Raw genomic sequence first — 23924 nt, forward strand, 5'->3', positions numbered from 1 at the left:
TATTTTGTGCAAATGGCGGCGGGGTGACCGTGCAAAGACACCGGGACACACCCATTCAGATCCGCCTTTTTACGCGTCGCCGTCCAAAAACACTCCACTAGTTCGATGCAGCCCTCCGTTGGCGTCAAAATGGAGAAATTTCGGAGCGATGGCCGGGCAGGAAAAATTTTGCCGACGGAAAGTTCTCCTGGGTGACAGAGGCGGCGAAAAGACGCCCAAATGGCCGATCGCGTCAGACCCTCGCCTCGGAGCCGAAAATCCCCGAGCCGTCGCGCGTCAAGGTAACTTTATTCGCTTTCTGTTACTGATTCTTCTTTGGATTGGAGGGGAAAATACACATTTGCCCGGTCGGGTAGTTTTTCGAGCGGGTAAGATGGCGGATGTCACGTGACCAGCCCTTTTCAGTTATGTAAATAATGAGGTAGGTAAACACCCTCCACAGGACCCGGATGTAGGATCACTTCATCCAGAAATAGATGAAAACCATGAAGAGATGAAAAAAATATACATTTATACAGACAATCAGAATGAAATGTGTGCAGGTGTTGTTGTTTTATTCATTAAATATTTCTAAAGAAGTGGCCAGCTTTCAATGATTTTATGTGATGTGTGTATTTTCATCAAGTGATGAAGAAGAGTTCATCATTTGTTTCATTCATGTACCCCAGCATCCATAGAAATGCATACATGCAATCGAAAATATATTTCCTTTTGTTTTTTTTTAATGTCTCTAAAACTGAATAAAGATTTGATACAGATGATGTACAGTATATGGCTAATGTAATATTATTTTCAGTTCATTTCTTTTGTAACGTTATAGTAAGTTACAATGAAAAACGGTACTCCATATGTTTTTACCATTCCCAAGCTTATTAAATGATTATATGTTACATATGAATTAACAATTACGTTGCCAGGATGATGCAGAGTTAGGCTGTAGAATTATAATTTGAGGTAGTATTAAATTTCCAACTTGTTCGTTGATGAAGCATCCTTTGTGATCTGAGATGACTCTGACCTAGATTTCTGATAATAAAAGTATTAACTGATAGGCTGAACCTGCAAGTATTTAGTTTTATACGCCAAAAAGCAGTTACTCAAGCAACTGGATATGATTTTGAAAACGGTCAGACGTTTCAGCTAGTATCCACTAGCTTTCGTCAGTGACTGAGAGACCAGAGGAGAAATGCAGGTTTATAAGCACAAACTAGTTTTTAACTCTAGTTTTATACATTCGTATCTGCATGATAAGGATGATGAAAACATTTTTTTCATGTCCTCATACAGATACACACCCGACCAATATGAAAAAAGAAGGTTTTTTCAAATTAATTACCTCAATTACATTAAAAAAAAACAGGTGGTCTATTTGTTTGTTTGAGCTTTTGTGTATTCATGAAATACAGTACTGAAATTGGCCTGCTGGACACTTTCATTCAGGTTCATAAGGAAAGAGGTTAAGGTCACTCAGACAAAATGTGACAAGATACAGGTTGTTACATGATTGATTGAAGTCCTTAAAAATCCATAAACATGTAGTCATGAATGCAGATGCTTCTGTACTTATCTCCTATGTTGTTTTTGTATGTCATAATGTTTGATACCATTATTTACCAGAATTCCTGATCAAAGTCCAAGTGTCCTTGAAAACAGAATGTTTTTTAAGATTGATGTACAGATTAATATTGTCAAGAGACAAATCATTCAATTTTTAAAAAGGCTGATTTGCATCATATGCAGCCCCTTAGGCCTAGGAAAAAAAATGTTGTGTTTCCTGTTTCAGTCTTGAAAAAATTAGGGTCAGTACTAGGTAGGGATTATCTTTTTTTTCTGCATTTTTTTTACTTTGGCTAGCGATCCAAGTTCATCCAACTCATACAATACAGTTTAACAAAGTAAAACTTGCATGAGGACACTTATATCTTCAATATCAACATCAAAAAACTGATTGTACAATGTTTCATCACTCAGGTCTCAGATCATGGAACTCGAAAGGGTTGATCAGCTCTAAAAAAGTATGTTTTGCTGGGAAAAGAAGACTAGGGTCGGCAGGTTTTTCTAGGATCGGGAAACAGGAAACACAGCATTGTTTTTTGTGATATAGCCCTGAGTGAGAGATATTAAAAACATGCAAGCAAAGAGACTAGTGCTGCATACTTAAACCCATATCTAGGTTCAGGTCCGGATTCAAGTCCAGAGGTTTAGGTTCAGCTCTGGACTTGTAAGTCCAGACCCCTGGCACATACAAAATTGCATGTTGGCAACCTTGCAATGTTGTCTGGGTGAAACTTTGGCCACATAATATGGAGGCCGCGGCCAGTACTTGACGATGCCCGATGCCAATGTTTTCATTTTGCAGCAAAGATTTTGCAATCTACGGAAGGTTTTAGGTGGTTTGGAAAGAAAAGGGGTACGTGAAATGGTCTTATATGGTAATAAGTCCAGACTCGGTTCTTGACCTTTACTAGTTTTCTTTTGGACTTGAACCTAAACATTCTTACAAGTCCGGATCCAAGTCCAGTGAACCGGTATGCAGCACTAAAAGAGACATGCACTGGATACTCCTGGCCTCTAGAAGATGAAGAGTTCATTGACTTGGTTGCCATAGCAATATCCTAGCAACCATTGACAACACAGGTCCTGTATGACAGACCAATTCATGACATGTATCATATTATGGGTCAACAGGTATACTCTTCAACATAATATAGTAGAGGGGATTCATTCCTCAAGCTACCGACATCTCGCACACGCAGTCGTCCCTCAGTAAGACATCTGGAGCCGCATAGTTCCCGTTTAGAACTTTTATTCAGCCTGTCACACTTCAACATAACATATGCACATGATATACATCACAAGTTTTCCACCAGTAAATTTTACATTTGGTGGTCTACTTCTGTCTCTATAGTACACTTTTAGACTCGCACGACGACACAGTTAGATTCTAAAGATGCCTTGGATATCAAGGAATTTGCAATATGTATGCATAAAACGAACACTTAAATTTTAAAATGACAAGAAGCCTTACGTATACCGACTTACTGTAGTGTGTAGACATTGTAGTGGTTGTTCATTATGACTGTCTGAAAAATTGAGTAATTCAGTTCAACTTCAAAGACAGTGCAATGAACAGAAGCTAGTTAACAGCAAATATCCTTTATCTCTTGATGATACTACTCCAAGGTAATTAAATGGACAGGCTAACACTAACAGAACTACAATATACAGTCACATACATGTATATTGTTCAGCATGCAAGGTTATACTTATAGATACTAGTACTCTTTGAGATAGCGTTACACACATTCAGAGGAAGATTCTAGATATAAGATATTACACAAAGGTATCAGGTGTTATTTCTTTGCGAACATTTGCTTTTTCAGGAAAACTGATGATGATTCAGCGATATACCCAGTGCCCAAAAATAGACTGTTGGTATTTGAAATTTTAGGTTCCTGGTAAGAAAATCCATACACGTGTGTGGATTCTAAAAAAAAAAAGCCTTTTCTTGTAGGTACTGAATAGGAAGGCCTACTGGGTAATGGCTAAGATTCTTATATTCCCTCTGGTCCAGTCAGGGTCAAAAGCATTTTGCTGTAAGGCTGGGTAATTGTGTAGAAGGTGTTCAGGCATTATAAGAACATCAAATTTTCTATGATAATAGTTGTCCTCTGGGTATACTGTTACTGGTACATGTATTATTAAGCTTTTGAACTTGTTACATGTTGGTGTAGTCACAAGGATAGAACGCAGTTACTCAAGAAACTGGATAGATTTCAAAATATATCCAGTTTCTTTTTCTTGAGTAACAATTTTCTTGTCGATCTCTTTACCTCGATTTCTATTTAAACCTTCATCGATGTATTTCCAATATTAGTAAATTTTGTAACCATCCTCCAGCTTAGCAGGAACTGACTGGTAACTATTTATTTGTCTGGACCTTTATCTATTCAAGAGAAGCTCAAAAGTCAAATTGGCCTTCAGGCTCCTTTTTATTGAGGGAACAGATAAGGTTTACACAATATATATATATAACAAAGATACATGCAATTGTCATTATTGAAGTAAAAACAAACAAATATGTAGTACAACCAGGGATTCTTATGGTATAGTCACAGTGTTACTCATAAAATGCATGAAGCAAAATGGAAGTAAAGGTAGATCTTCTGAAAGCCTCTTGCTGATGTTGGCTGAATGACTTGCAATAATTGCTACACCCAACCCCTACGCCAAAACATCAGGGAGAAGTAACATATTAAGCCCCAGAAATAGCCCCTAGCATCTGCTTGGAGCTTGCCATCCAGGTACAGAAGCTGCCTGTAGGTACAGTAGTTGGTTACCAATTGGTAAACTGTTCCAGACAGTAGGATTACAGGGAGGGATCAAATGCCTGAGACCCTCCCACAGAGGCTTGAGTTGACCTGACACTTGGGATGACCTCTGTCTCAAGGAAGGAGGAAGGTCTGTAGCAGTAGCACATGCACAGGGGCAGCTAGCAAATAGACTGGATGGGAGTAGATTGTTTAGTCTCCACCAGACTCCTTTGCAGGCTGAATAAATAGTTGAAATTGGCATAAAGAGGAATGTAATTGGCCAAAGGAGTTAGCTGGCAATAGAAGGAGGCAAATTGGTCAACTCCTCTGGCTGAGGTATGCCTATTTTGACTATTTATTCAGCCTGCAAAGAAGTCTGGTGGAGACTATAGATTGTTAGCATCTAGCAAGCTGGTCATTCATTCGTGGGGTCGTGTGGCATAGCAATATTATAGTGTCTTCGGCCTGGAACCTAGAGGTCCCGGGTTCAAACCCCACCTTGTCACCGATCTTGTGCCCTTGGAAAGGCAATTTCTCAGGTGAAAATGAGTGTGCCAGAATGATCATTATCATGATCGTGGGCATTAAAAAGAAAACCAAAACCAAAAACCATTCCATATCTTGCATGCATCTTCTTGACTGAGTAGGAACAGAATATAGCGGTAGGTGCTTAATGGTTTTTTTTGTTAAATAGTTCGTGCAACTAATAGTGTTTCAGTCTTAAGATTATCTAAATCCAGATGATACAAAAGGTTTTGTAACACATGGATCAAGTGATCAGTGGGAAAGAATGTTGTAGACTTAGTTTGAAGGCAGAGAAAAGCCTCGGGGCTCAATTAATGATTTGTATGGTGAATGTGGTGTGTTGAAAATCTTGTTATTCTATACAGCTACACCTAGCCTGGTTAAATCGTAGCCTCCGTAGCAGGCTTATAGAACTGGGGGTTTGGTGGTCTTCGGCTGTTTTCTGATTAGCCCAGTTCTAAGGTAGTGGTAATTCAACCAGACCGGCTATGTTGTCTATATGCAATCAGAAAATAGCACATAAAAGCTCCTGAAGACCCCCCCAAAACCCCCAGTTTTTGGCATGCTATGGAGGCTAGTTAAATCATGCCTTTAGCAGTCTGTCCAACTTCATTCAGTCTGTCATAGCGGCAGAGAACAGTGTTAGTGTTACACAGACTAGTAATAGACATCCATATGCATCATATACATACATTTTTTCAGGGTTCCCTAACATGTGTAGGAAGTAATGTCACATAATCACCTACTCCTCGCAAAGTATGAGAAAGTCTTAAAAGCATATACACTGTTAAGTTCATTCCAGACTTGCCTTCTAAATTGTGATATCACACACTTTTTAAAGGCAAAATTTGACTTGAAGATTGAATTGAAATGTCAAAAGTCACTAGACATGATACTAAATGCCATTGGAGGCACAGTCAGTCACTGTATGTTGTGAGGTTGCAAAATCCTAGAAAATCCAAGTATTTGTATGCCCACGTTGTCTGAAAAACATGCCGAACAATGCGTTCAGCCTCAAAATGTTTTTCAGCCAAAAGACCATACACTTAAGAGCCATATGGTGCGCCAACATTGCAATTTTCAGGACCACCCTTGATAGTTGTGTCTGCAACAGCCTCCAACTCAGGGACAACAGTCTGTCAGATATGATTCCACACACAGTCAAAGACAAACATCAATACAACTGCTGAAAATAGAAGATTTTCACGTTGAACTATGGCACAAATAAGCCTGTACTTTTGTAAGATTTTACAATGGCACTGAGCCATGTGTGCAGTCTGTGTTATATTTCTTTTGAATTTGATACAGGGCTCGAAATTCATTTTTGGGAATAGGTGCACTGGTGCACCCAACCTGAAAAAATAGGTGCACAAAAAAATTTTGGGTGCACCATATGAAACAAAATCTATGTATAAGTAATTATGGCTCTTACTGCTCCTCTTCTAGCTTGAATCTGAAATGGGAGCTAACTTCAAAATCTTAAACAAGTACTACTGCAAAGATTTTATTATTTTTCTGACACTTAGATGCCATTATACTATTATACATTTAATATGTACAAAACTACCCACAGAAAAAAAATTGGGTGCACAGCTCCAATTTTGTGTGCACATGCACCCAGTATTTCAAGCCTTGTCAACAGTTGTGAATTAAGCCGTAGTAAAGTCTTGCTTTATAGTTTATACCAATGACTGTGGCGTCTAGCGAAGGTAACACGCTTATGCTCGATTGAGCCTTTTCCATTGGATGGTGGTGCAAGGGTTTCTGAGAAATTACCAATGTAACTTGAATAGCAGCGTAAGTCACTAGATTCTTTGGTAGATGTCATGTATAAAATGTATACAGGTAATGAAGCCTGGTTAGAGTTTGCCAGTTAAGTAGTACATGTTAGCGTTCCTATCATTACCAGTTACAGGGGTTTTGAAGTAAGAATTTTGAGTCCTAGCATCTGGAAAGTACATATACAGTACATGCATGTACTATGCATACTTTATGGATGCCATGCACTCTTTTCCATATTATTTTACAATACCTATCCCATAACAGCAGCTATCCTTCTCTATATAGTGTGTATTGATATATTATGATATTTTGATATGCATTTAGGTTGTCATTTGATTCAAACTGTAACGTATTACAAAGTTCTCCAGTATCTGATTTGAACATGTCTTTGTGGATGAACACGCTCATTATGTTACAAGTGTTTCCAAAGTATTCTTATTTTTCCAGCATCTTATTCAGCCAGTTTGCCACAAAGACTTTTAATGTAAAATGGATCAAGTCACTTTGAGATCAAGTGTATGATTATGTGAAGTAACATTTTTCTTAAGATTGTGCCCAGATCAAAACTGTCTTTGCAAAGCTTGGAGGGTATTATGACTTTTTAGTCTCTCAACATTCAAAAGATCTGTTGTCTTTGTTTGTTGTTTGGATAGTATCCTCTTCCATTTCACCCCAAAGATCACCTAGCAATTGTTGTCTTTTGGAGGAAAACAAGTGATACTTAGCTCGCTTCTGTGCAAAATGAAGAGTTTGAATCTGTTGTCAAATAGTCAGTGATCGAGAACGTTGTTTTGGACGATTTTCTTCCGTCTGCCAATGCCAAAGAGACACCTGGGCAGGTGAGATTGAGCTAACTTGTTTCCCGCCTTCCTGACCTATTTTCAAAAGGGTGTCCGCCCCACTATTGGCCCATTGGTAGTACACAAGCTCACTTATCGGGACAAACCATTTTGCGTTTGCGGGGAGGGGACTTGTGTCTTTGTGTGGCGCTGAAAATTTGAGTAACCATGGCCGGAGAGATCAGAAAAGATTTACATCTCAAGAAGGAAATTTTGAATACATTTTTGAGAATATTTGGTAAGTTATGTGTGTTTTAGCTGGACGGGAGTCCCTTTGTGTTGTAGACTGGTCCCTACCACGTGCGCATTGCTTCTTAGAGGGGCGTCTTGGATTGGAGGATTGGTTGAGGCCCCCTAGGTCGTTTTGGCTTGGCGCGTTGCTGCCAACTTTGTGCTTTATTTTGGGCCGGCCGAGAGGAGAGAGACGAGCAGAGCTGTGTTTTTTCTTTCATTTCCCTGCCGAGATCCACGTTCACAGAGAAGATGGAGAAGCGAATCGAGCTCGAGAAGAGGGGTCGGGAGCCTTCACAGGTATGCCTCGGCGCGGCGGCCGCTCGAGCCTGGCCCGGCGGCGCGCGTGCCGAACAAGGGGAGCCGAGCGTGCATGTGCTCACACCCCCACGGGCCCTGCCGCTCTCCTTTCCGCTTCCCTACAACCGTTCCTTTAATTTTACCGTCTTCCTAGTGCCCATCTGAGCTAAACCCCGCAGTCTCATCACCTGTAGTGCGAGAGAAAGGCCCCGGTGGGTCCCTTTGGGTGGGTTGGGTGCAAGTTTGTAAGTTGTGTTGGGGGAAGTCGAGCCTCGCGCGTTCGGTGGGTCGTCAGAAGGAGAAATGGCGGCGGGACGGACACTTCGGGCCGTTCTGCTCCTCAAAACACCGCCTTTATCCACCCTTATTCCCTCATCCCAGGCCGCAAGAAGCGTTCAAGTTGTGGATAAAGGCTTCTGTGATGTTCTGTGAAAATCTGGGGGCTGTGATGGTTCTGGTTTTGTAACGGGAAGGGGAGGAAAGGGGCGCGGGGTTTTGGCCATTTTGAGTTTCCCCCTCTTCATGCCTTCCACATTCGTATGTAGAGCATGTCAGGATTTGTTTGTCTTGTCAGTAGATTTTTGCCGAATTTCTCGAATTTGCCGGAGGTTTCGACCTGATTTTTGTGAGAAAAATCTGGGTTTTGTCATTTTTCGATCGCCGAGTATTGTCCAGTGGAATCAGACCTTTGCATGTTGGCGGCGACGTTCAAAATGAGTCGAGCAAATTTGAATTTTTCTGATCCCGCGGCGAACGGCGTTCGGCCACGCTGACTGATTTGGCATGTTCCCGCGGATGATTTTCCACGAAGTCGGTTTTGTTCGATAACGCTTGTAAATCCCAGTAAATTTTGAAAGTTTGGTCAATTTTGGTCCGCGTTGAAGAAAGATACGGCCATTTTTGTGTTTCCGTGAAGTGCTATAGCATGGCGGAGTGGGGCCGCCATTTTGGATCGGCAGCTAATCAAGTTACACAATAAAACAAATAGGAGATCGCTAAATTCTGCTAAAATTCTCACCCTACCCGGTCAACCCTGGCTGGCCGTAATTTTCCGACCTTTATGAAGAGCCCCGCTACAGTATCGACCCATGCATGTTGTTGTTTCTTGCATTCTGAGCCGTCCAGTGTGGGGTTGTTTATCGGGAGATGGGGCCGAACAATAGTGCGCTGTTTCGTGGCGTCCCTTCCGCGCGCATTTACCGATTTCCTCGGGCCCAAAACTTTCACTTGTCGCGGTTTGACAGCCCTCAAACCTGCCCCAGAATCCCACCTGGCCTGAAATTCCGCAATATTTGTCCACTCAGGACCGTTTAATGCATGATTTCATGGGCGGAAGGTTGATTTTGTGCCGAGATGTATTTCTGACGACGCAACGAGTCAAATGACTGGCTGCAACGTGTTACATGTGACGTCTTCTGTAGTATGGAGCTGGCCGCTAGGGGGCTTACACAGTATTCTCACGATATATTGAAAATAATATCGTTTTTTTCATGAAATAAAATTGAAAACTACACCAATAATAAAATTTTTCTGTGATCTCTTTATTGCTCTATTTGTTTCCTTTTTTTGAGCTCATAATTTTTATGTGGGCTAACATAAAAAGAGGTACACGAAATACCCCAGAAATATTGCACATAATTATACACATGGACAAAATTTCTGCTAACCTTGGTCAGGATTTTGTCATGGATGATTAAACATTGTTATAAGGTCAATTTCTGAGTGATTATGTATTTATGGTAAATATCCACATGTTAATAATATATGCAGGGCTGAGCTACAATTTAAAATAAAAATTATATTGGTTGGGATGAAAGATAATTTGGCCAGAAAAAATCCTTGTAAACTTTATCCTTTGGGTTTGGTAGATACGATTGGAGGTGGCATAAATTTTTCGACACTGTTGCCTTTTGGTTGACATTATTGATGTGATACATTACATTATTAATTATATTATTGGTGAATTATTAATCTTTGAGGTTCAGAATCTGAATTGTTTTGTTATAGTATGCTTGCTTTCTACCAAAACTGTCAGTAAGGAAACAAGTGGCTAGAAATTTTGAAGCTGTTGAGCTTTCTCCGATTCACCAGTACTAGTATCCACAGCCATAGCCGAGAGACACTACAGATTAGTCATTGCATGAATAAAATATTGTTGCCTTAACGGGTGGTGGAACAATCACATGGTTAAGGTCATACATGCTGAAGGACAGTGCAACAATTTACAAATACAAGAACAACATGAAGCCTCCGTGATGCCCATACATTTGGTTATGGTATTCTTATTTTTATGATAAACTACATTACTAGCTTGTATTAATGCATTTGCATTTTGAGATAAGTAGCATTATGTAAATGTGGTAAAATTTTTGTAAATATATTATAAGGGGTTTAGGTTATCAATTTTTAAGGGTATACGGCGCCTAAAAGAAAATGCCTCTGTGACCATTGTTTTGATGACACAGCAAAAGTCAGTCTTGGAGTTGGAACGCGTCCAATTTTTTACCAGGGTCAAAATTACCTTTCACCAGCTCTCGTATTATGTTGTGGTCCAAAATTGGATAGTACAGCACCAAAATAAAACTTCGGTTTGACATTTAGAATTGACATTATATTGATGGCTTGCTCCAAGGCCTTTAGCTAGAATGTTCAAGTATGCTAGACAGTGTCTAACCCCAGTGTATGTTAGGTCACACCAGGACACATGGCTTACAGTCAGCTCAAGTTCAAATGTTACCAGTCCAAGAGTTTATTGTCACAGGTTCATAATAGACCAGTCAGAAAGCTATGAATATATTTCCTGATATCCTCTTTGCTCTAAATAGCTAAATCTGGCAGTTTCAATTGTTTTTCAGCTAAGAAAGAAGCAAAGATTCGGCTGTCATTGGGTAGATTCAGACCGAATCTTACGTTACTGGTTGAACAGTTGTAACAACAGATTTTAGATAGTGGTGGTGGAATTCTTGAGACCAAGACAATGAATGCAACGCAGCATTGCAGGCTGAAATTGAATACATGTGTGCATATACATTGGATACACACTAAGACAAGATCACTACAGTCCATTATGACTAAAACTTGAATCAGAAAGAGATTTTCCAGTTTTCTATCCATTACAAAATGTATTTTTTTCTTGAATGCATTAACCATGTGGCATTTCAGTTCAGTACCTTAGATTGTAGCCATTGAAAGGTCAGTGACCTGCTTGAAACCCAAGTACCCTTGAAAATTGTTTGTCGCTTGGTCATTTAGTTGTGTGGGAGGGGTTTGTGCCAAAAAAACACAGACCCCCCTCAGGTCAGCCGTAATGGTTTGACCCAGATCATCTAGTGAGGTATTCACAGTGAAGATGGGGGTGGTAGCATTGAGCTGATAAGGTGACCGGGGTTGGATATGGGCCCTACAAGCTGGCCAGTGTGCATATACATCTTTGGCAGCCTGTAGATGTCATCAAGGCAGTACCAAGGCTTGGATGGCTTCCAGAGTGTTGGTTGGCATTACCGAGTCTAGGATTTTGGAAAAGGGGTTTCGGTAAATGCCGAGATACATACTTTTAGTATTTTTAGAAATGCAATTTACAAGTTCTTCTTTCAATAGCCAAGGAGAAATCACAAATCTAGAAATACCACGGATTGTCCATTTTCCCAAAACCGCAAACTTTTTTAGGCTCCGCGAGTCTCAAGATCCCCTAGCTGTGTGTCTGTACAAAAAGGAAAGTACCATAAAATGCTAATATTTTACATAGGGTCAGTGTGTGTGTTATACAACTGTAGCTGTGTCTACAATTTTTAGGGCATAAGGGTACTAAAATAATAATTTGTAGTCAAAACAGAAGAGTGTTACGAAGAAAGCAGGCAGTCTTGTTTAGAATCGTGTAGTGTCACCTTCATAATATGAAGAATTATAGATTTTCAATCTGTCATGTGAGTTGTATATTATTAATGCCATCATTTCCGTGCACAGTTCAATTAAGATAACGAAGGACTCCTCTGATGAGAAACACTTGCGGTCCTCGTAATGTGAAGATAGAAAACACTGCCAGCGCGTTCTTTCTGTAACTGAAATCTTCTGTTCATTTGTGAAGAGGCAGTGCCAGGCAAATTGTGTGGTCCCCCTTGCTTGTCCTGCATTCATGGACACTATGGTGGCAGGGCTCGAAATACCCATGTACAATGTGCTGAATGCATGATTTTCAAGATTTGCACTTCAAAATATTTTGAATGTGAAATTTGCACCTTGAGTAGGAGGGCTGTTGCAGGCAAAAAGGCAAAAATTACTTGGGATTTGGCGCTCCCAGCCCCAAGGACAGACAACACTTAAGCTCCTGTTGTGAAACAACAGGAGCTCCTTCACTAATTTCCATCATCCTTCTTTAAATTTGTCTTGACTTACTTGCATATCAATCAATTGTTCTTGCTTATAAACCTGCCATTCTCCTGTGGTCTCTTAGTGTCAATGACGAAAGGTAGTGGATGCTACCTGAAATGCCTGACCGTTTCCAAAGTCATATCCAAATGCTTGTGTAACTGTTTTTTGGCGTATCTTATTATCTTGATGTCTAACATTCACCGTCATAGATATGGTTTTGCACATAAATTCTTGAAATTGCACCTAAAATTTTTGCCAATGTGCAATTTTGCACGTGCCTGAAAAAAAGTATTTGGAGCCCTGGGTGGGGTGGGATCTGTGAGGGTTTTCTGTTTACTCTTCTACTTAAAGCACTAGGGAAGCAATCAGGAGGTCTGCCAATGAAACCATTTGTTTGTGTTTGTGCTTAATCTATTCACTCAGGGTATGCATCATTTCGGTGCATCCCGTTAAAGAAGAAATTTCGTGCCTTGTTCCATAACTAAGTTATTCATTGATTTGGTAACTGACATTATGTCATCAAAGAATAGGTCTCACAATGGCAAATATTTCTCTCGTCCCATACCACAATGTTATGATTTTGTTAGAAAAATGATAATCAAAGGTGGCAGTTGAATTTGATGATCACGCTCTGTCAAGCACAAACAATTTGTCAATGGCAGGTCCAACATTCTAACCTTGACAAAGTGTCTGTAGTAACTAAACAGAAGCTAACCAGTACCACTAGATTTATCATTCCCCAAGGAAACTGTTTATCAAGAAATTTTGAAAATCTATCCAGTAGCTTGAGTAACAATTTTCAAGATCTGTGTCTCAGTACCTGGATGCCTAACTAACAATATTCATCAAAATCGACCCAGTTCTTAGGTAAAAAGTCTTTGTGTATATCGAACCTGGATGTCTAACCTTTGTGGACGTAACTTTCAGGTCTTGTATTTACAGTAGATTTTCCTTATTTGATGTTTATCTCCACGTTTGTATTTGTGGGTTATCTAATACTAGTCACCACTACCTTGATAACCTGTTTATTAATCATTGCCAATAAAGAAAGAAACTTAATTTTTTTGTGTTGTTTTTCTTTTTGCAGATCAAAGAGTTGAACCTGGACAACTGCCGAAGTATGATGATTGAAGGTTTGACGGACGAGTTCACCAACTTGGAAGCGCTGTCACTCATCAACGTGGGTCTGACCAGTCTGAAGGGCTTCCCCAAATTACCTAGCCTCAAAAAGGTGACACCAATAATTACAGTATCTCTGGGGTATGATTCAAGCATTCTGTGAATTCTGTTGAATTTTCACTGTACTTTTATGTTCACTGTTTTCACTGTCGCTTCTGTACAGTGAACTTATCATTACAGTTAAAATAATTCCTTTCTTTTTCCTGCACCTATCACCACCGTTAACATATAATTCCGTGATATTGTCCATTTTTCTCACACCAAGAAATTTTTCTACCGTGTACATTAAGTGAATTACAGTATATTTTGTGGGGACGGAGGCCGAAAATCTGTGTGCAGATAAACAGTAATGTAACATGCTAAAAAGCTATGAATGGTTTCTCCTTTTTAGTGAAGTATTGTCAAAATAGGAATGAAATAAAGATTTTGGACAAGTTCCTTTTCCCTATAATTATGGCTTCACCAAATCACTTTGGAACAGTAGGAACAGTCCATTAGTGCGGGAGGGGTATAGATCCATTTTTGGTAAGGGGGATGTGGTGAAGCCATCTGCTGCATTTGCTCCCGAGCAAATGTCGGCCTTTCTGGTTTCCCAAATTTTTCCTCTATTGGTCAGATTTGGAGTCCTACATAATATTATCCACACCATGAAATGAAGTCTGTCTGGATTTCGATCTGTGTGTAACTCTGATGTGTTTGCCGGATTTGATTGATTTTTAATTTTCTCTGCCCTTTTCGCAGCTGGAGTTGAGTGACAACAGGATACAGGGTGGTTTGAATCTTCTGTCTGGCTCCGGCAAACTCACACATCTCAACCTTAGCGGAAACAAAATCAAGGACTTGGAAACATTAGAACCATTGGTAAGTGAAAAGTGAAAGTGATCTTGAGCCAGTTTAGCTCACTGAAGAGCTAATCTTCCACTGGTCGTGACAGAGAAGACAGACACTATGTACAGTATTTACGGGTTCTTGTACCGGGGAAATTCCCCTAGCTCTTTTTCGACAAGCAGCACAATGAACAGTAGACCACGGCTTAACGTCCAGTCCTAAGGACTGCGATCCTAAACAGTAGCGTGCATGTCGGGTGAGCAACAACAGCCGGGATTCGAACTCCCAACCTCCCAACCAAGTTATGTTCATTCATTGTTTTCACTTCTGTAGCGTGAACTTATCATTACAGCTAGCAAATAATTCCTGGACTTTCTTTTTATTGTCACCACTGTGAATACATGTATATAGTTACGTAAACATGTCCATTTTTCTCAGACTGTGAACTTTTGCTACCGCGAATATAAAGTGAATTGCAGTACTTAATCTCTATTTTTAATCTTGTTTCCACTTGTAGAAAGACTTCCAGACCCTGAAGAACCTTGATCTGTTCAACTGTGAGGTGACACAGATGGAGAACTACAGGGAGAACGTCTTCAACCTCATCCCCAGCCTCAAGTACTTAGACGGCTACGACAGAGCAGACAAGGAGGCGGACGACTCCAGCGTGGAAGACGAGGATGAAGATGATGAGGATGAAGATGGTGGGTGTCTTAAGATGTTGAGAATGTTTGTCTTGAAGATGCCGATGTATTATCATTGCAACAACTTAACTGTCATCATCTATTGGCCTGTAACAAACAGGACCAAGCTAGTACAGATTTCCTTTGGCATAGCCTTATCAAGCATTGCTTTTTGACTTTACTGTCGTACTGCTGAGTTTGCGGTGAAAATCTTTGACCTGAAAACAATTATCACAAGGTTTTTCTAAGCCTAATTGCCATAGCACGTCGGCAGAATGTACTGCGCCTGCGTAAACCCCCATTTTTCACGGTTTTCATTGGATTTTTGGTCAACATTGCATCAGAATTTTGCCTGTTGCAGACAATATCTTCTCCGACACAACATTTGGAAACTACAGACTGGGTGTTAACCTTATATACGTGAATACGACCTTATATGAGACGTTCTGCCGAAGTGCTATGCACAATACATTACGGGTTTCACTCAGGTGCAGTGCGTGCTAAATGCCATCTATCCTGTGTCCTAAATGTTTTTTTCTTTCGCCTTTGCAGAAGATGGGGAGAACGATGATCTGGATGGGGAGGATGCGAGTGAGGGAGTCCTGGGGGAGGAAGAGGAGGATTCAGGTAAGAGTAGTATATGTAATGTATAGATCACAACATTGCTGAAGAACTCAGAAAGTAGTCTACTTTGACTCCTGAATTTTGGAACTCTTAAAAAGTGACTGAAACCGTGTTATATTTTTGCATTGGTTGTGGAGCTTTGCTGCTTTGTTGTGTCAGCTACACTGAATATTTTAAAATATTTTAAAACAAAAACATGCCACAAAAATGAAAATCTTTCAGTGAGTTGAACTATGGCTGACAGTGTGTAATTACGTTTTAAGAAGTATAGTTTGGCTCTTTTACTATTTTCAGTATGGTTTAGTAGAAGTGTGTTTTAGGATGTTGATTACTAGTACTTTATCATATGTGTACTGGTTTACTCTTTGTCATGTGCATGGCCCTATTTTCTCTTAATTGCAATGGTGAAACTCGCGCTAATATTGAGCTCTTCTTTGCGAAAGCTTTCTCACTCTGCCACCCAATAATTGCTGCCACCCCTAAGTGTAGACGGTGCATGTGTTAACCCGTGGTGTTTTTTATCACAGACGAGGATGATGATGATGAAGAGGAAGATGCCATTTCCATCACGGGTGGGTGCAGCGTGAGGTTTGGGTGTTCTGTGCTAATGGTGTCAAGTTCTGGTTGCTTTCAGGGGGAGAGAAGCAGAGGGGAAGTTTAGATGCCTCGCTGTTCAGTTGGTGGTTGAGTAACTAGGGAAGAAGAATAAAACATTAACTAAACCCTTACCATTGACGTATTGCTTGGAAGAAAGCCCAGTTTTGAGAAATTATAGAAATTAGAACAGAGGGGCAGTTAGATGCTTCGCTGTTGTGTTGGTGGTTGAGTAACTAGGGAAGAAGAATAAAACATTAACTAAAACCTTACCATTGACGTATTGCTTGGATGTTGGAAGAAAGCCAACATATTGACAAATATACATTGAGAAATTAGAATAGAGGGAAGTTAGATCCCTCGCTGTTGTGTTGGTGGTTGGGTAACTAGGGAAGAAGAAAAAACATTAACTAGACCCTTACCATGTACAATGTATTGCTTGGAAGAAAGTTTTGACAATAGATTTTCAAAAATTAGAACAACTAGTTCAGGGCAAATCATAGGTGGTCCAATGGCCACTGACCACTAAAATTTAGGCTGGGACAACTATAAAAGACATTTTTTAAACTTACTTGTTAGACAAGACCAACTTCCAGTTGCACATTTGCGATCTTACCTGTAAGAGAGAGTAGTTTCTTTCAGTGAACTGTAGTGATCAGTCGTATAAAAAAAAAGGAGATAAAAATCAAGTCAGCACTTGAAAGAGACAGCGTAGTTCTTGTCAAAGATACTAAAAAAAAATTGCCCAGCATAGATAAAAGTGTAAATAGATAAAATTGTAAATGACTTGTATAACATGTAACTTAATGCAGGTTTTCTGCTGAATTTGTATAATCACATGCCAAGGATTGCTTTGCTTTTGAAGTGTGTGAATATTATTATCCTTGTGGGGCAATGAGATAAAATTTAAAAGGCATTAAGTAAAGAAGACCACAGTAAGGAAAGAGGCAAGTGGTAAGATTAGTTGTTGGTTTGCTTAGCTTTGCTGTTGAGATTGCTGTACTTACTCCCTGCTTTCCACTTTTTTCCTGGCTGTTCCTAACAACTGTTTGCTGTTGAAGACGTTGCAGTGTGCTGTGGCTCTGTCCGAACTTCTGCTAACAAAACCTCTCTTGTTCTCCAGTCACAGTTCACAAGACTTGACCGTTTCCTGTGTGTTGGATAGAAAACAACTGTCAGTAGGGCTTGCTTCAGGATAGTGCTGTCTACCGGTTCACTGGACCGGTTCCGGACTTGTAAAAATGTTTAAATTAGGTTCAAGTCCAAAAAAAACTTAAAGGCAAGAACCAGTTCCAGACTTATTACAAAAAAAAAAAACATGTCACATACCCTTTTTCGTTCTAAACCACCTAAAATTTTCCATACATTGCAAAACCTGTGCTGCAAAATGAAGAAAACATTGCCATCAGACATCAGCAGACCATGAAATTGCAACACTATGTAAGTCAACACCACTCACCATGGTGACAGACATCAACAAATCATGTCATTGGTCAGGTCATAGGTTACTGTTTCGAGAAGAAGAAGAGGAAGAAACTGAGCAAAAACAATGTTTTCCTTTGGAAAACATTAAAATCCTGTGCATCTTGAAAGCCCTGCAGCAAGCCCTCCTGACATTTCCTAAAGTTTGTTTCCTCTCTGTGTTACACAGATGACTAACTCCTGTTGTTTTCCTTGCAGATGATGATGAAGATGATGAGGATGATGACGATGATGATGATGATGAGGGGGACGAGGATGATGAGGATGATGATGATGGTGAGGTGGAGGGAGAAGAGGAGGATGAGGGAGAGAGTGGATCGGAGGTGGGGCTCGAATACCTCTACAACAAGGACATAGACGTCAGTGAATGTTCCACCTGTTTCAGCCTTCTTCCCACAAGCCTCCAATGTGACATGTTTAGAATGGTTTATTATTCGATACAAACTCATCGCAGCTGATGAGCTGAATTGCGAGTTCACATGTACATATACAAATTTCCACAAGTTGACATATACAATAGGCCTAAAAGTTTGCAAATGGCCAACAGGTGACAATACATGTTGAAGTCCCAAAAAAGACTTTGCAATGCTTCACTGCAGAGCCTTCTTCATAATATTTTGGGCTTGGTTTGAAAATATTCAAAAACTCTACAAAGGACACTAGGAAGCTTTTTATCAGTATTCTTTTATTAAATCAGACGTCCGGTGTGCATTATTTTTCGCAATCCTATGAACATATATTCCAATGCTATAACCAGCATGCTACTGGGTTTAAAAAATGAGGTCTTCAAAGTTGGCTCTTTTTTCCCCCTATGGTACAAAAACATTTAGTTTCAGCTTTTCCTTTTGCTGACCAAACACTTTATCACTGACCATAGATTCTAAAAGAAGTAGACATCAAAAGTGGCTATGCTGTTGGATAGGAACCTCTTTAAAACTAGAGAACAAGAGTAGATCTTCAGAAGAGTCATTTTCTCACCTTCAATTCAGCCAGCTTGACAGCCACAGTTCAGTGGTTGAAGGTGTCCCTTTGCAGGCTTGTAGGAAAAGGTTTTCACTAATGTTTGTTTGCCCCTTGTGTGGTAGGCCAGTTTTTCTGTGTGCGGGTGTGAGTGTTTCTCCTGTGCTGTCTAACATGTCCTTCCTTCACTGCTGTCACATAGAAGTGCAGATATGGATGATGTTAAGCGTGTGGCTTGTGTTTTTATCCACCTGGTGTGTTTGGAGTGTTGTGTATCATGTAGAGCAGGGAGAAAGCATTGTATCTGTTCCATCTTTACCAATACCTCACCAGAACCAAGGCTGTTGTGATATATCAGTGGTATTGACTTCAGCAAAACAAAGATCTACCTTAGGCCACAGCAAGTAATTTTCGGCTGATTTTGGGAAAAAAAGAAATTATGTTGCCTTCTGACAGCCGAAAATGGACAAAGATATCTGTTGCCATGCCGGAAGGTGGATGGCAGATAACTATGTGGAGAGGAGACAAGAAAAGACTGATTTAATGGTTTTTTTCGGCCGCTCGCATTCGATTTTGGAGTCTGTGGAGGATGTCATCCATAAAATTTACTTGCCGTGGCCTTACTGAGATGTAAATGTTTGTGTATTGATGGGGAAACAAACAGCTTTTGGTTGTGATGGGGTGTTGATAATTGTGGATGGTCCCTGACTGGTTTTTGTATCCCCAGTGGGGGCCAGGAGTTCTGCAACTTCTGCAAATGCAGCAAAAGGTAACGGCTGCCCTAGCTAGAACTTCTCGCTGCCTGTGTTTTCTGTCTCTCAGTTTGCATCCGTTCAAGCTTTTGCGTGCGTTGTGTGCATAACATAGTCTTGTTTGCTGTGCTTTTCTTCTCTCAATGCAAGTTTGACTTTTAGAAACTACAGCTTGCTTTGGAATGCTGTTTCGTTTGCCTGTCTATTTACAGACTTTGCAGATGCAGATTTTCACCCTATACTTTTTTTAGATGCAGATGCTCTCTGTTCTTCTTGTGCTTTGATGTAGGAAATTGAACATGGTCTTCAAGCTAACACAACAGTGCCCTAACACCCTCTTAGAGTTCTTGGATTTGATAATTTGAAGCATTTCCAGGTTTGCAGTTGGGATAAAGTTAGCAAACATTTAGAATTGGGTATCAGTTGATGTTGACTGGTTTGTTTGGAACACGAAATGTCAGTTTACTGGTTTTTCATTTCAGAACGACTTGCACACACTGACTTTCGTTGTATTTTGTACCAAGTCTAAAGTCTCAGGATACAGGAGTTTTCTTTTACACAATCAAAATTTCTCACCTAAGTGCTGACGTTTCAGTGTCTATCAGAAACCTTCTGCTTCTTGCCGCTATATGTAGCCGATGTAGGTGGCACCTTTGTGGCAAGAACACAATCCTTTTCACCGTCCAAATTCCTTGTTCAAAATCTTTTTACAATGACAGTTTCTTTCCCCATACGGCCAAGCTTTGGAATTCCCTCCTTGACAAGTGTTTCCCACCAACCTACAATCTACAGGCTTTCAAATCAAACGTTCACCGCCATCTCTTGACATAGCCATGTTTATCTCATATTTCTAGTTCAATGCCGAGAAGTGGTCGTAGAGGCCTTGCATTGAACCACTCAGTTAAAAAAAAAAAAAGTCAGCACTTTGGTGAAAAATTTTGGTTGTGTAAACGAAAACACATGTATCCTATACTTTACCTTCCTGATGAAACTATTTTTGCAAGTCTAAAGCCGTATTTCACCCTTACAGGATGAGGAAGAGGAGGAAGACTTCGAGCCTGGGGATGATGATGAAGATGAGGAGGAGGAGGAAGATGAGGATGATGATGATGAGGAGGCCGGAGATCACCAGCGAGGCGAGAAGCGGAAACGCGACGATGCAGACTTGGGAGACGAGGATGAAGACGACTAGTGATCCACAGAGACTTAGTTTTATACTGTATAGACGAGGTAGTGGGGGGTAGCTACTTGTAGAGACAAGGTATGAGTTGATTGTGGCTGGTCGATAACTCTTCTTGGCTCTCATCTATAACGTTTGGAAGGGACCAGAGATATACAGTGAAGTGTTACTGTTACAAAACAACCGGCTTTGAAGATCGGCACAAGATGAGTTGTTGGTTGCCATCAATAAACTTGGTTTTGGGGAGAAATTAATTTGTTGATCAGCTGAGGATCTTAATTGACGTCAGCTTTGACGATAAGGGTACGATTAGGTCCCGTTTCTCCAGTTTTGTATGTATATACATATCTTGAATAGTTTACTATTGATGTTGGTCATTTCACTGGTTTGATAATGTGAGTTTGCAGTTAGAGAGAGAGAGAGTCCGCTTGTTCAAATTGCTGCCGATGTACCTGTTCCATTCCTCCTGCTGCGTATGTGTTCTTGAGAGAACAAATTAACCACACAAAGACGACGTGATCACCCCCGTTTCTCCACCACATGTCTGCCGGCCGCTCATCGATGCTTGTGGGCTCCAGACGGGTGTATAAAGTTCTGTACAAAATGTTGAGGATCCAATGAAAGCGAATTGGTGATTTTATGGTGCAGAAAAAAAATGTATATTTTTATTGTCTGTAGACGTAGCGTAGACTTAACAGGGGTTAAAAAAAATTTAATGGCAGAGACGTGGATCGAGAAAGGGGTGATCACGTGGTTTAAAACTTGTTCTATCCAGTTTAAGGGTGACAAACATCGTATAAACTGGCTAGTCAATGTAAAGTAGGAACAATCTCCAGCATTTCTTCCCCCCCTCCCCACTTAAGCGACTCCTTAGCGCAGATTGTGTATGCGTGTGCAGTTTTTCTACTTCCAATTTGTAAAGGCTTGCACCCCATTCCATCTAGTGATTTGACAACTGCTAGCTCACTACCAAAGCTTTAAGGTAAACCATAGTTCTGGGCATCTTAAGGATCGGTCCTTGTCGACTGTCTCCTTATGAAGACTTGTAAAATAAAAAGGAGTTGCCCAGATAAGCATTCGTACCAAATAGTTGTGCTTTTCTCTCTCTTCTGTAGCTTTTGACTAGACTGACTAAGCTTGGCATAGATTTTGTAGACAGGAAAATGAGTCCTATGTTCATGTATTGGAGCATTATGTAGTCTCCATATTGATTGACACACAGGCAGACATGAATAAAATAATTAAAAATGCCAAGTCAATTGTTGTCAGAGTTCTTGTGTGCTTCAGTTTAATTTCTGTCAGTTATAGTGAGTATGGTACAGTATATGGACATAATGAAACTAGTAATTGCTATCCTTTGCCACCTGTTTGCCACTATGTTACATTGATATGAATAGCAATGAGAGTTTCAAGTTTATTTATTTCACCAGGGCATACCTCAGATCAGTTGATCTGATTTTCAGGTATCCCTGGGCACACATTAAAAATTACATACACAAGTTCAACGCAACAATATACAACAAATATTACAAACATTTACATATTATACAAAACAATCACAGTATACAATATAGGCACATTTCATCTGCGGTCATCTACAGTCCGTTTTTAAAAGCTGACGTTGCTATCAGTTGCCGCTGGTCAGCAGCAAGACAGTTCCACAGGACTGGCCCTTGGTACTGCAGGCTGCCCTTGAAAGATTCCACATGTGCTTTGGGAGTGTCCAGCATGTGAGGGTCGAAGCTGTAGAGCTGTTTCGTAGCAGTGCGAGTACGAACTCTCAGCACTGGGGGTGACAGCCATTTGAACATATGTGTCATGTAGGCAGGTGCCTTGTGGCGAACTGCCTTGTGTACAGTTACTAATGTGTTCAGTTTCACCCTTTCAGCCAGGGGTACCATACCAGCCTCTGCAAGCAGGGTTTCTGTAGGTACACGATCTTTGAGTGATCGCCCAGTAATAATCCTGGCTGCCCGATTTAACAGTCTAGTCAATTGACTGTAAGAATGATAGAGAATGAAACAGTAAAATTTTCCATCACTAAACATCACACACTTGAGCAATCACCTAATAGTTTAACCGTGTTTTAATTAGACACTGGTAACAACAACATGCTATACTACGCAACATCCCATGTAGTTTGTCATGTTACTCAAATTCAGGTCTTGGTACATTTACTACTAAAAGAAGTGTATGTTTACTTCATATTTACTTGTGTGGTCTATTGAAAAAATACACACAAAAATGTAAGGTACTAGTAACTCAACAAAACCTAGTGTCTTCAAACATAGAAGAAAACAATCGGCCCTTCAAATTAAAATATGGGGGTCAAATGTTTTATTATAGGTAGCCTCCACCAGGCTTCAGAAGTGGGTTGAAAGAGTACAATTTGGTCAAATTGATATAATAACACCATGCCAGAGGAGTTGGTCTGCAAAAGGAATAGTTTGCCGCTTCCAAAACTACTTGAACAACTCCCCTGGTATATCATCTACTAGTATCTTACCACTCTCTAACCGCTTCTGAATCCTGGTAGAGGCTACTGTATGCAGCCCTGCCTCTACTAGCCCTCTGAATTTGATGCCCTTTCAGTACCTGTGCTAATTTACCTGACACATAAGCACTATGCAATGACACACATAAGGCTTAAGAGTGTTGACTTTGAGGATGTGTAAATTTACTTTCCTGTCCAGGCCAATCACTGCTTCAATACCTGCACACACCTGACCTGGTTAACACCAATACAAGTTGTCAACAGGTGGGGCTGACCAGATGTGAACACACATTGTGGCGTAGCAGTAAGCAGTAACGTGTTCAGCCCAGGCCCAAGAGGTCGAGGGTTCAAATCCTGCCCGGTGTCACCGATCTTGTGCCCTTGGGAAAGGCACTTTACACGACTTTCCTCACTTCATTCAGGTGTAAATGAGTACCTAGCTTCGGTTAGGAACGTCCCTCGGATAGGATGTTCAGTTACATGGAGGTCCCATGTTTGGGAGAGCCACACCCCACGCATGTTAAAGAACCCACCGCACTTATTGAAAAGAGTAGGGGACCTTCCCGGTGTGAGTGGTTCAAACCTTACAGTCTGGTCTCAGGGTTGACATCTTGAAGAGGTGATAGTCACCTGTTATGTCAATCCTTCCACAAATGTGGTAAATCTTCATAAAATAAAATAAAAATACAGAAAATGCATCTTGGGCCAGTTTAGCTTAGCCTCTACCAGTCTTCAGGAGGCGGCTGGAAAGAGTAGAAATTGGCCAAATAAGAGAGATAACAGGCCGGGG

The 23924-nt window shown here is 40.5% G+C and overlaps 1 protein-coding gene across 5 annotated transcripts; it reads left to right on the forward strand.

Moving 5' to 3' along the window:
• Positions 1 to 21896, forward strand: LOC109468793 (acidic leucine-rich nuclear phosphoprotein 32 family member B-like). Of its 5 annotated transcripts, none has more exons than XM_019767131.1 (9): positions 1 to 281; positions 13446 to 13589; positions 14279 to 14398; positions 14883 to 15069; positions 15601 to 15675; positions 16200 to 16244; positions 17947 to 18107; positions 19436 to 19477; positions 20491 to 21896. In XM_019767131.1, the coding sequence occupies exons 2-9, from the start codon at positions 13479 to 13481 to the stop codon at positions 20650 to 20652; spliced, it is 903 nt and encodes a 300-aa protein (XP_019622690.1). In that variant the 5' UTR covers positions 1 to 281; positions 13446 to 13478; the 3' UTR covers positions 20653 to 21896. The 5 variants fall into 5 exon arrangements, with proteins under 5 accessions (XP_019622690.1, XP_019622687.1, XP_019622688.1 ...); XM_019767128.1 differs by lacking the exon at positions 1 to 281 and adding an exon at positions 7749 to 7990; XM_019767129.1 differs by lacking the exons at positions 1 to 281; positions 19436 to 19477 and adding an exon at positions 7749 to 7990.
• The last annotated feature ends 2028 nt before the right edge of the window (positions 21897 to 23924 follow it).

Source organism: Branchiostoma belcheri, unplaced genomic scaffold (genome assembly GCF_001625305.1).
Source record: "Branchiostoma belcheri isolate BF01 breed outbred unplaced genomic scaffold, Haploidv18h27 scaffold2, whole genome shotgun sequence".
Lineage (NCBI taxonomy): Eukaryota > Metazoa > Chordata > Leptocardii > Amphioxiformes > Branchiostomatidae > Branchiostoma > Branchiostoma belcheri.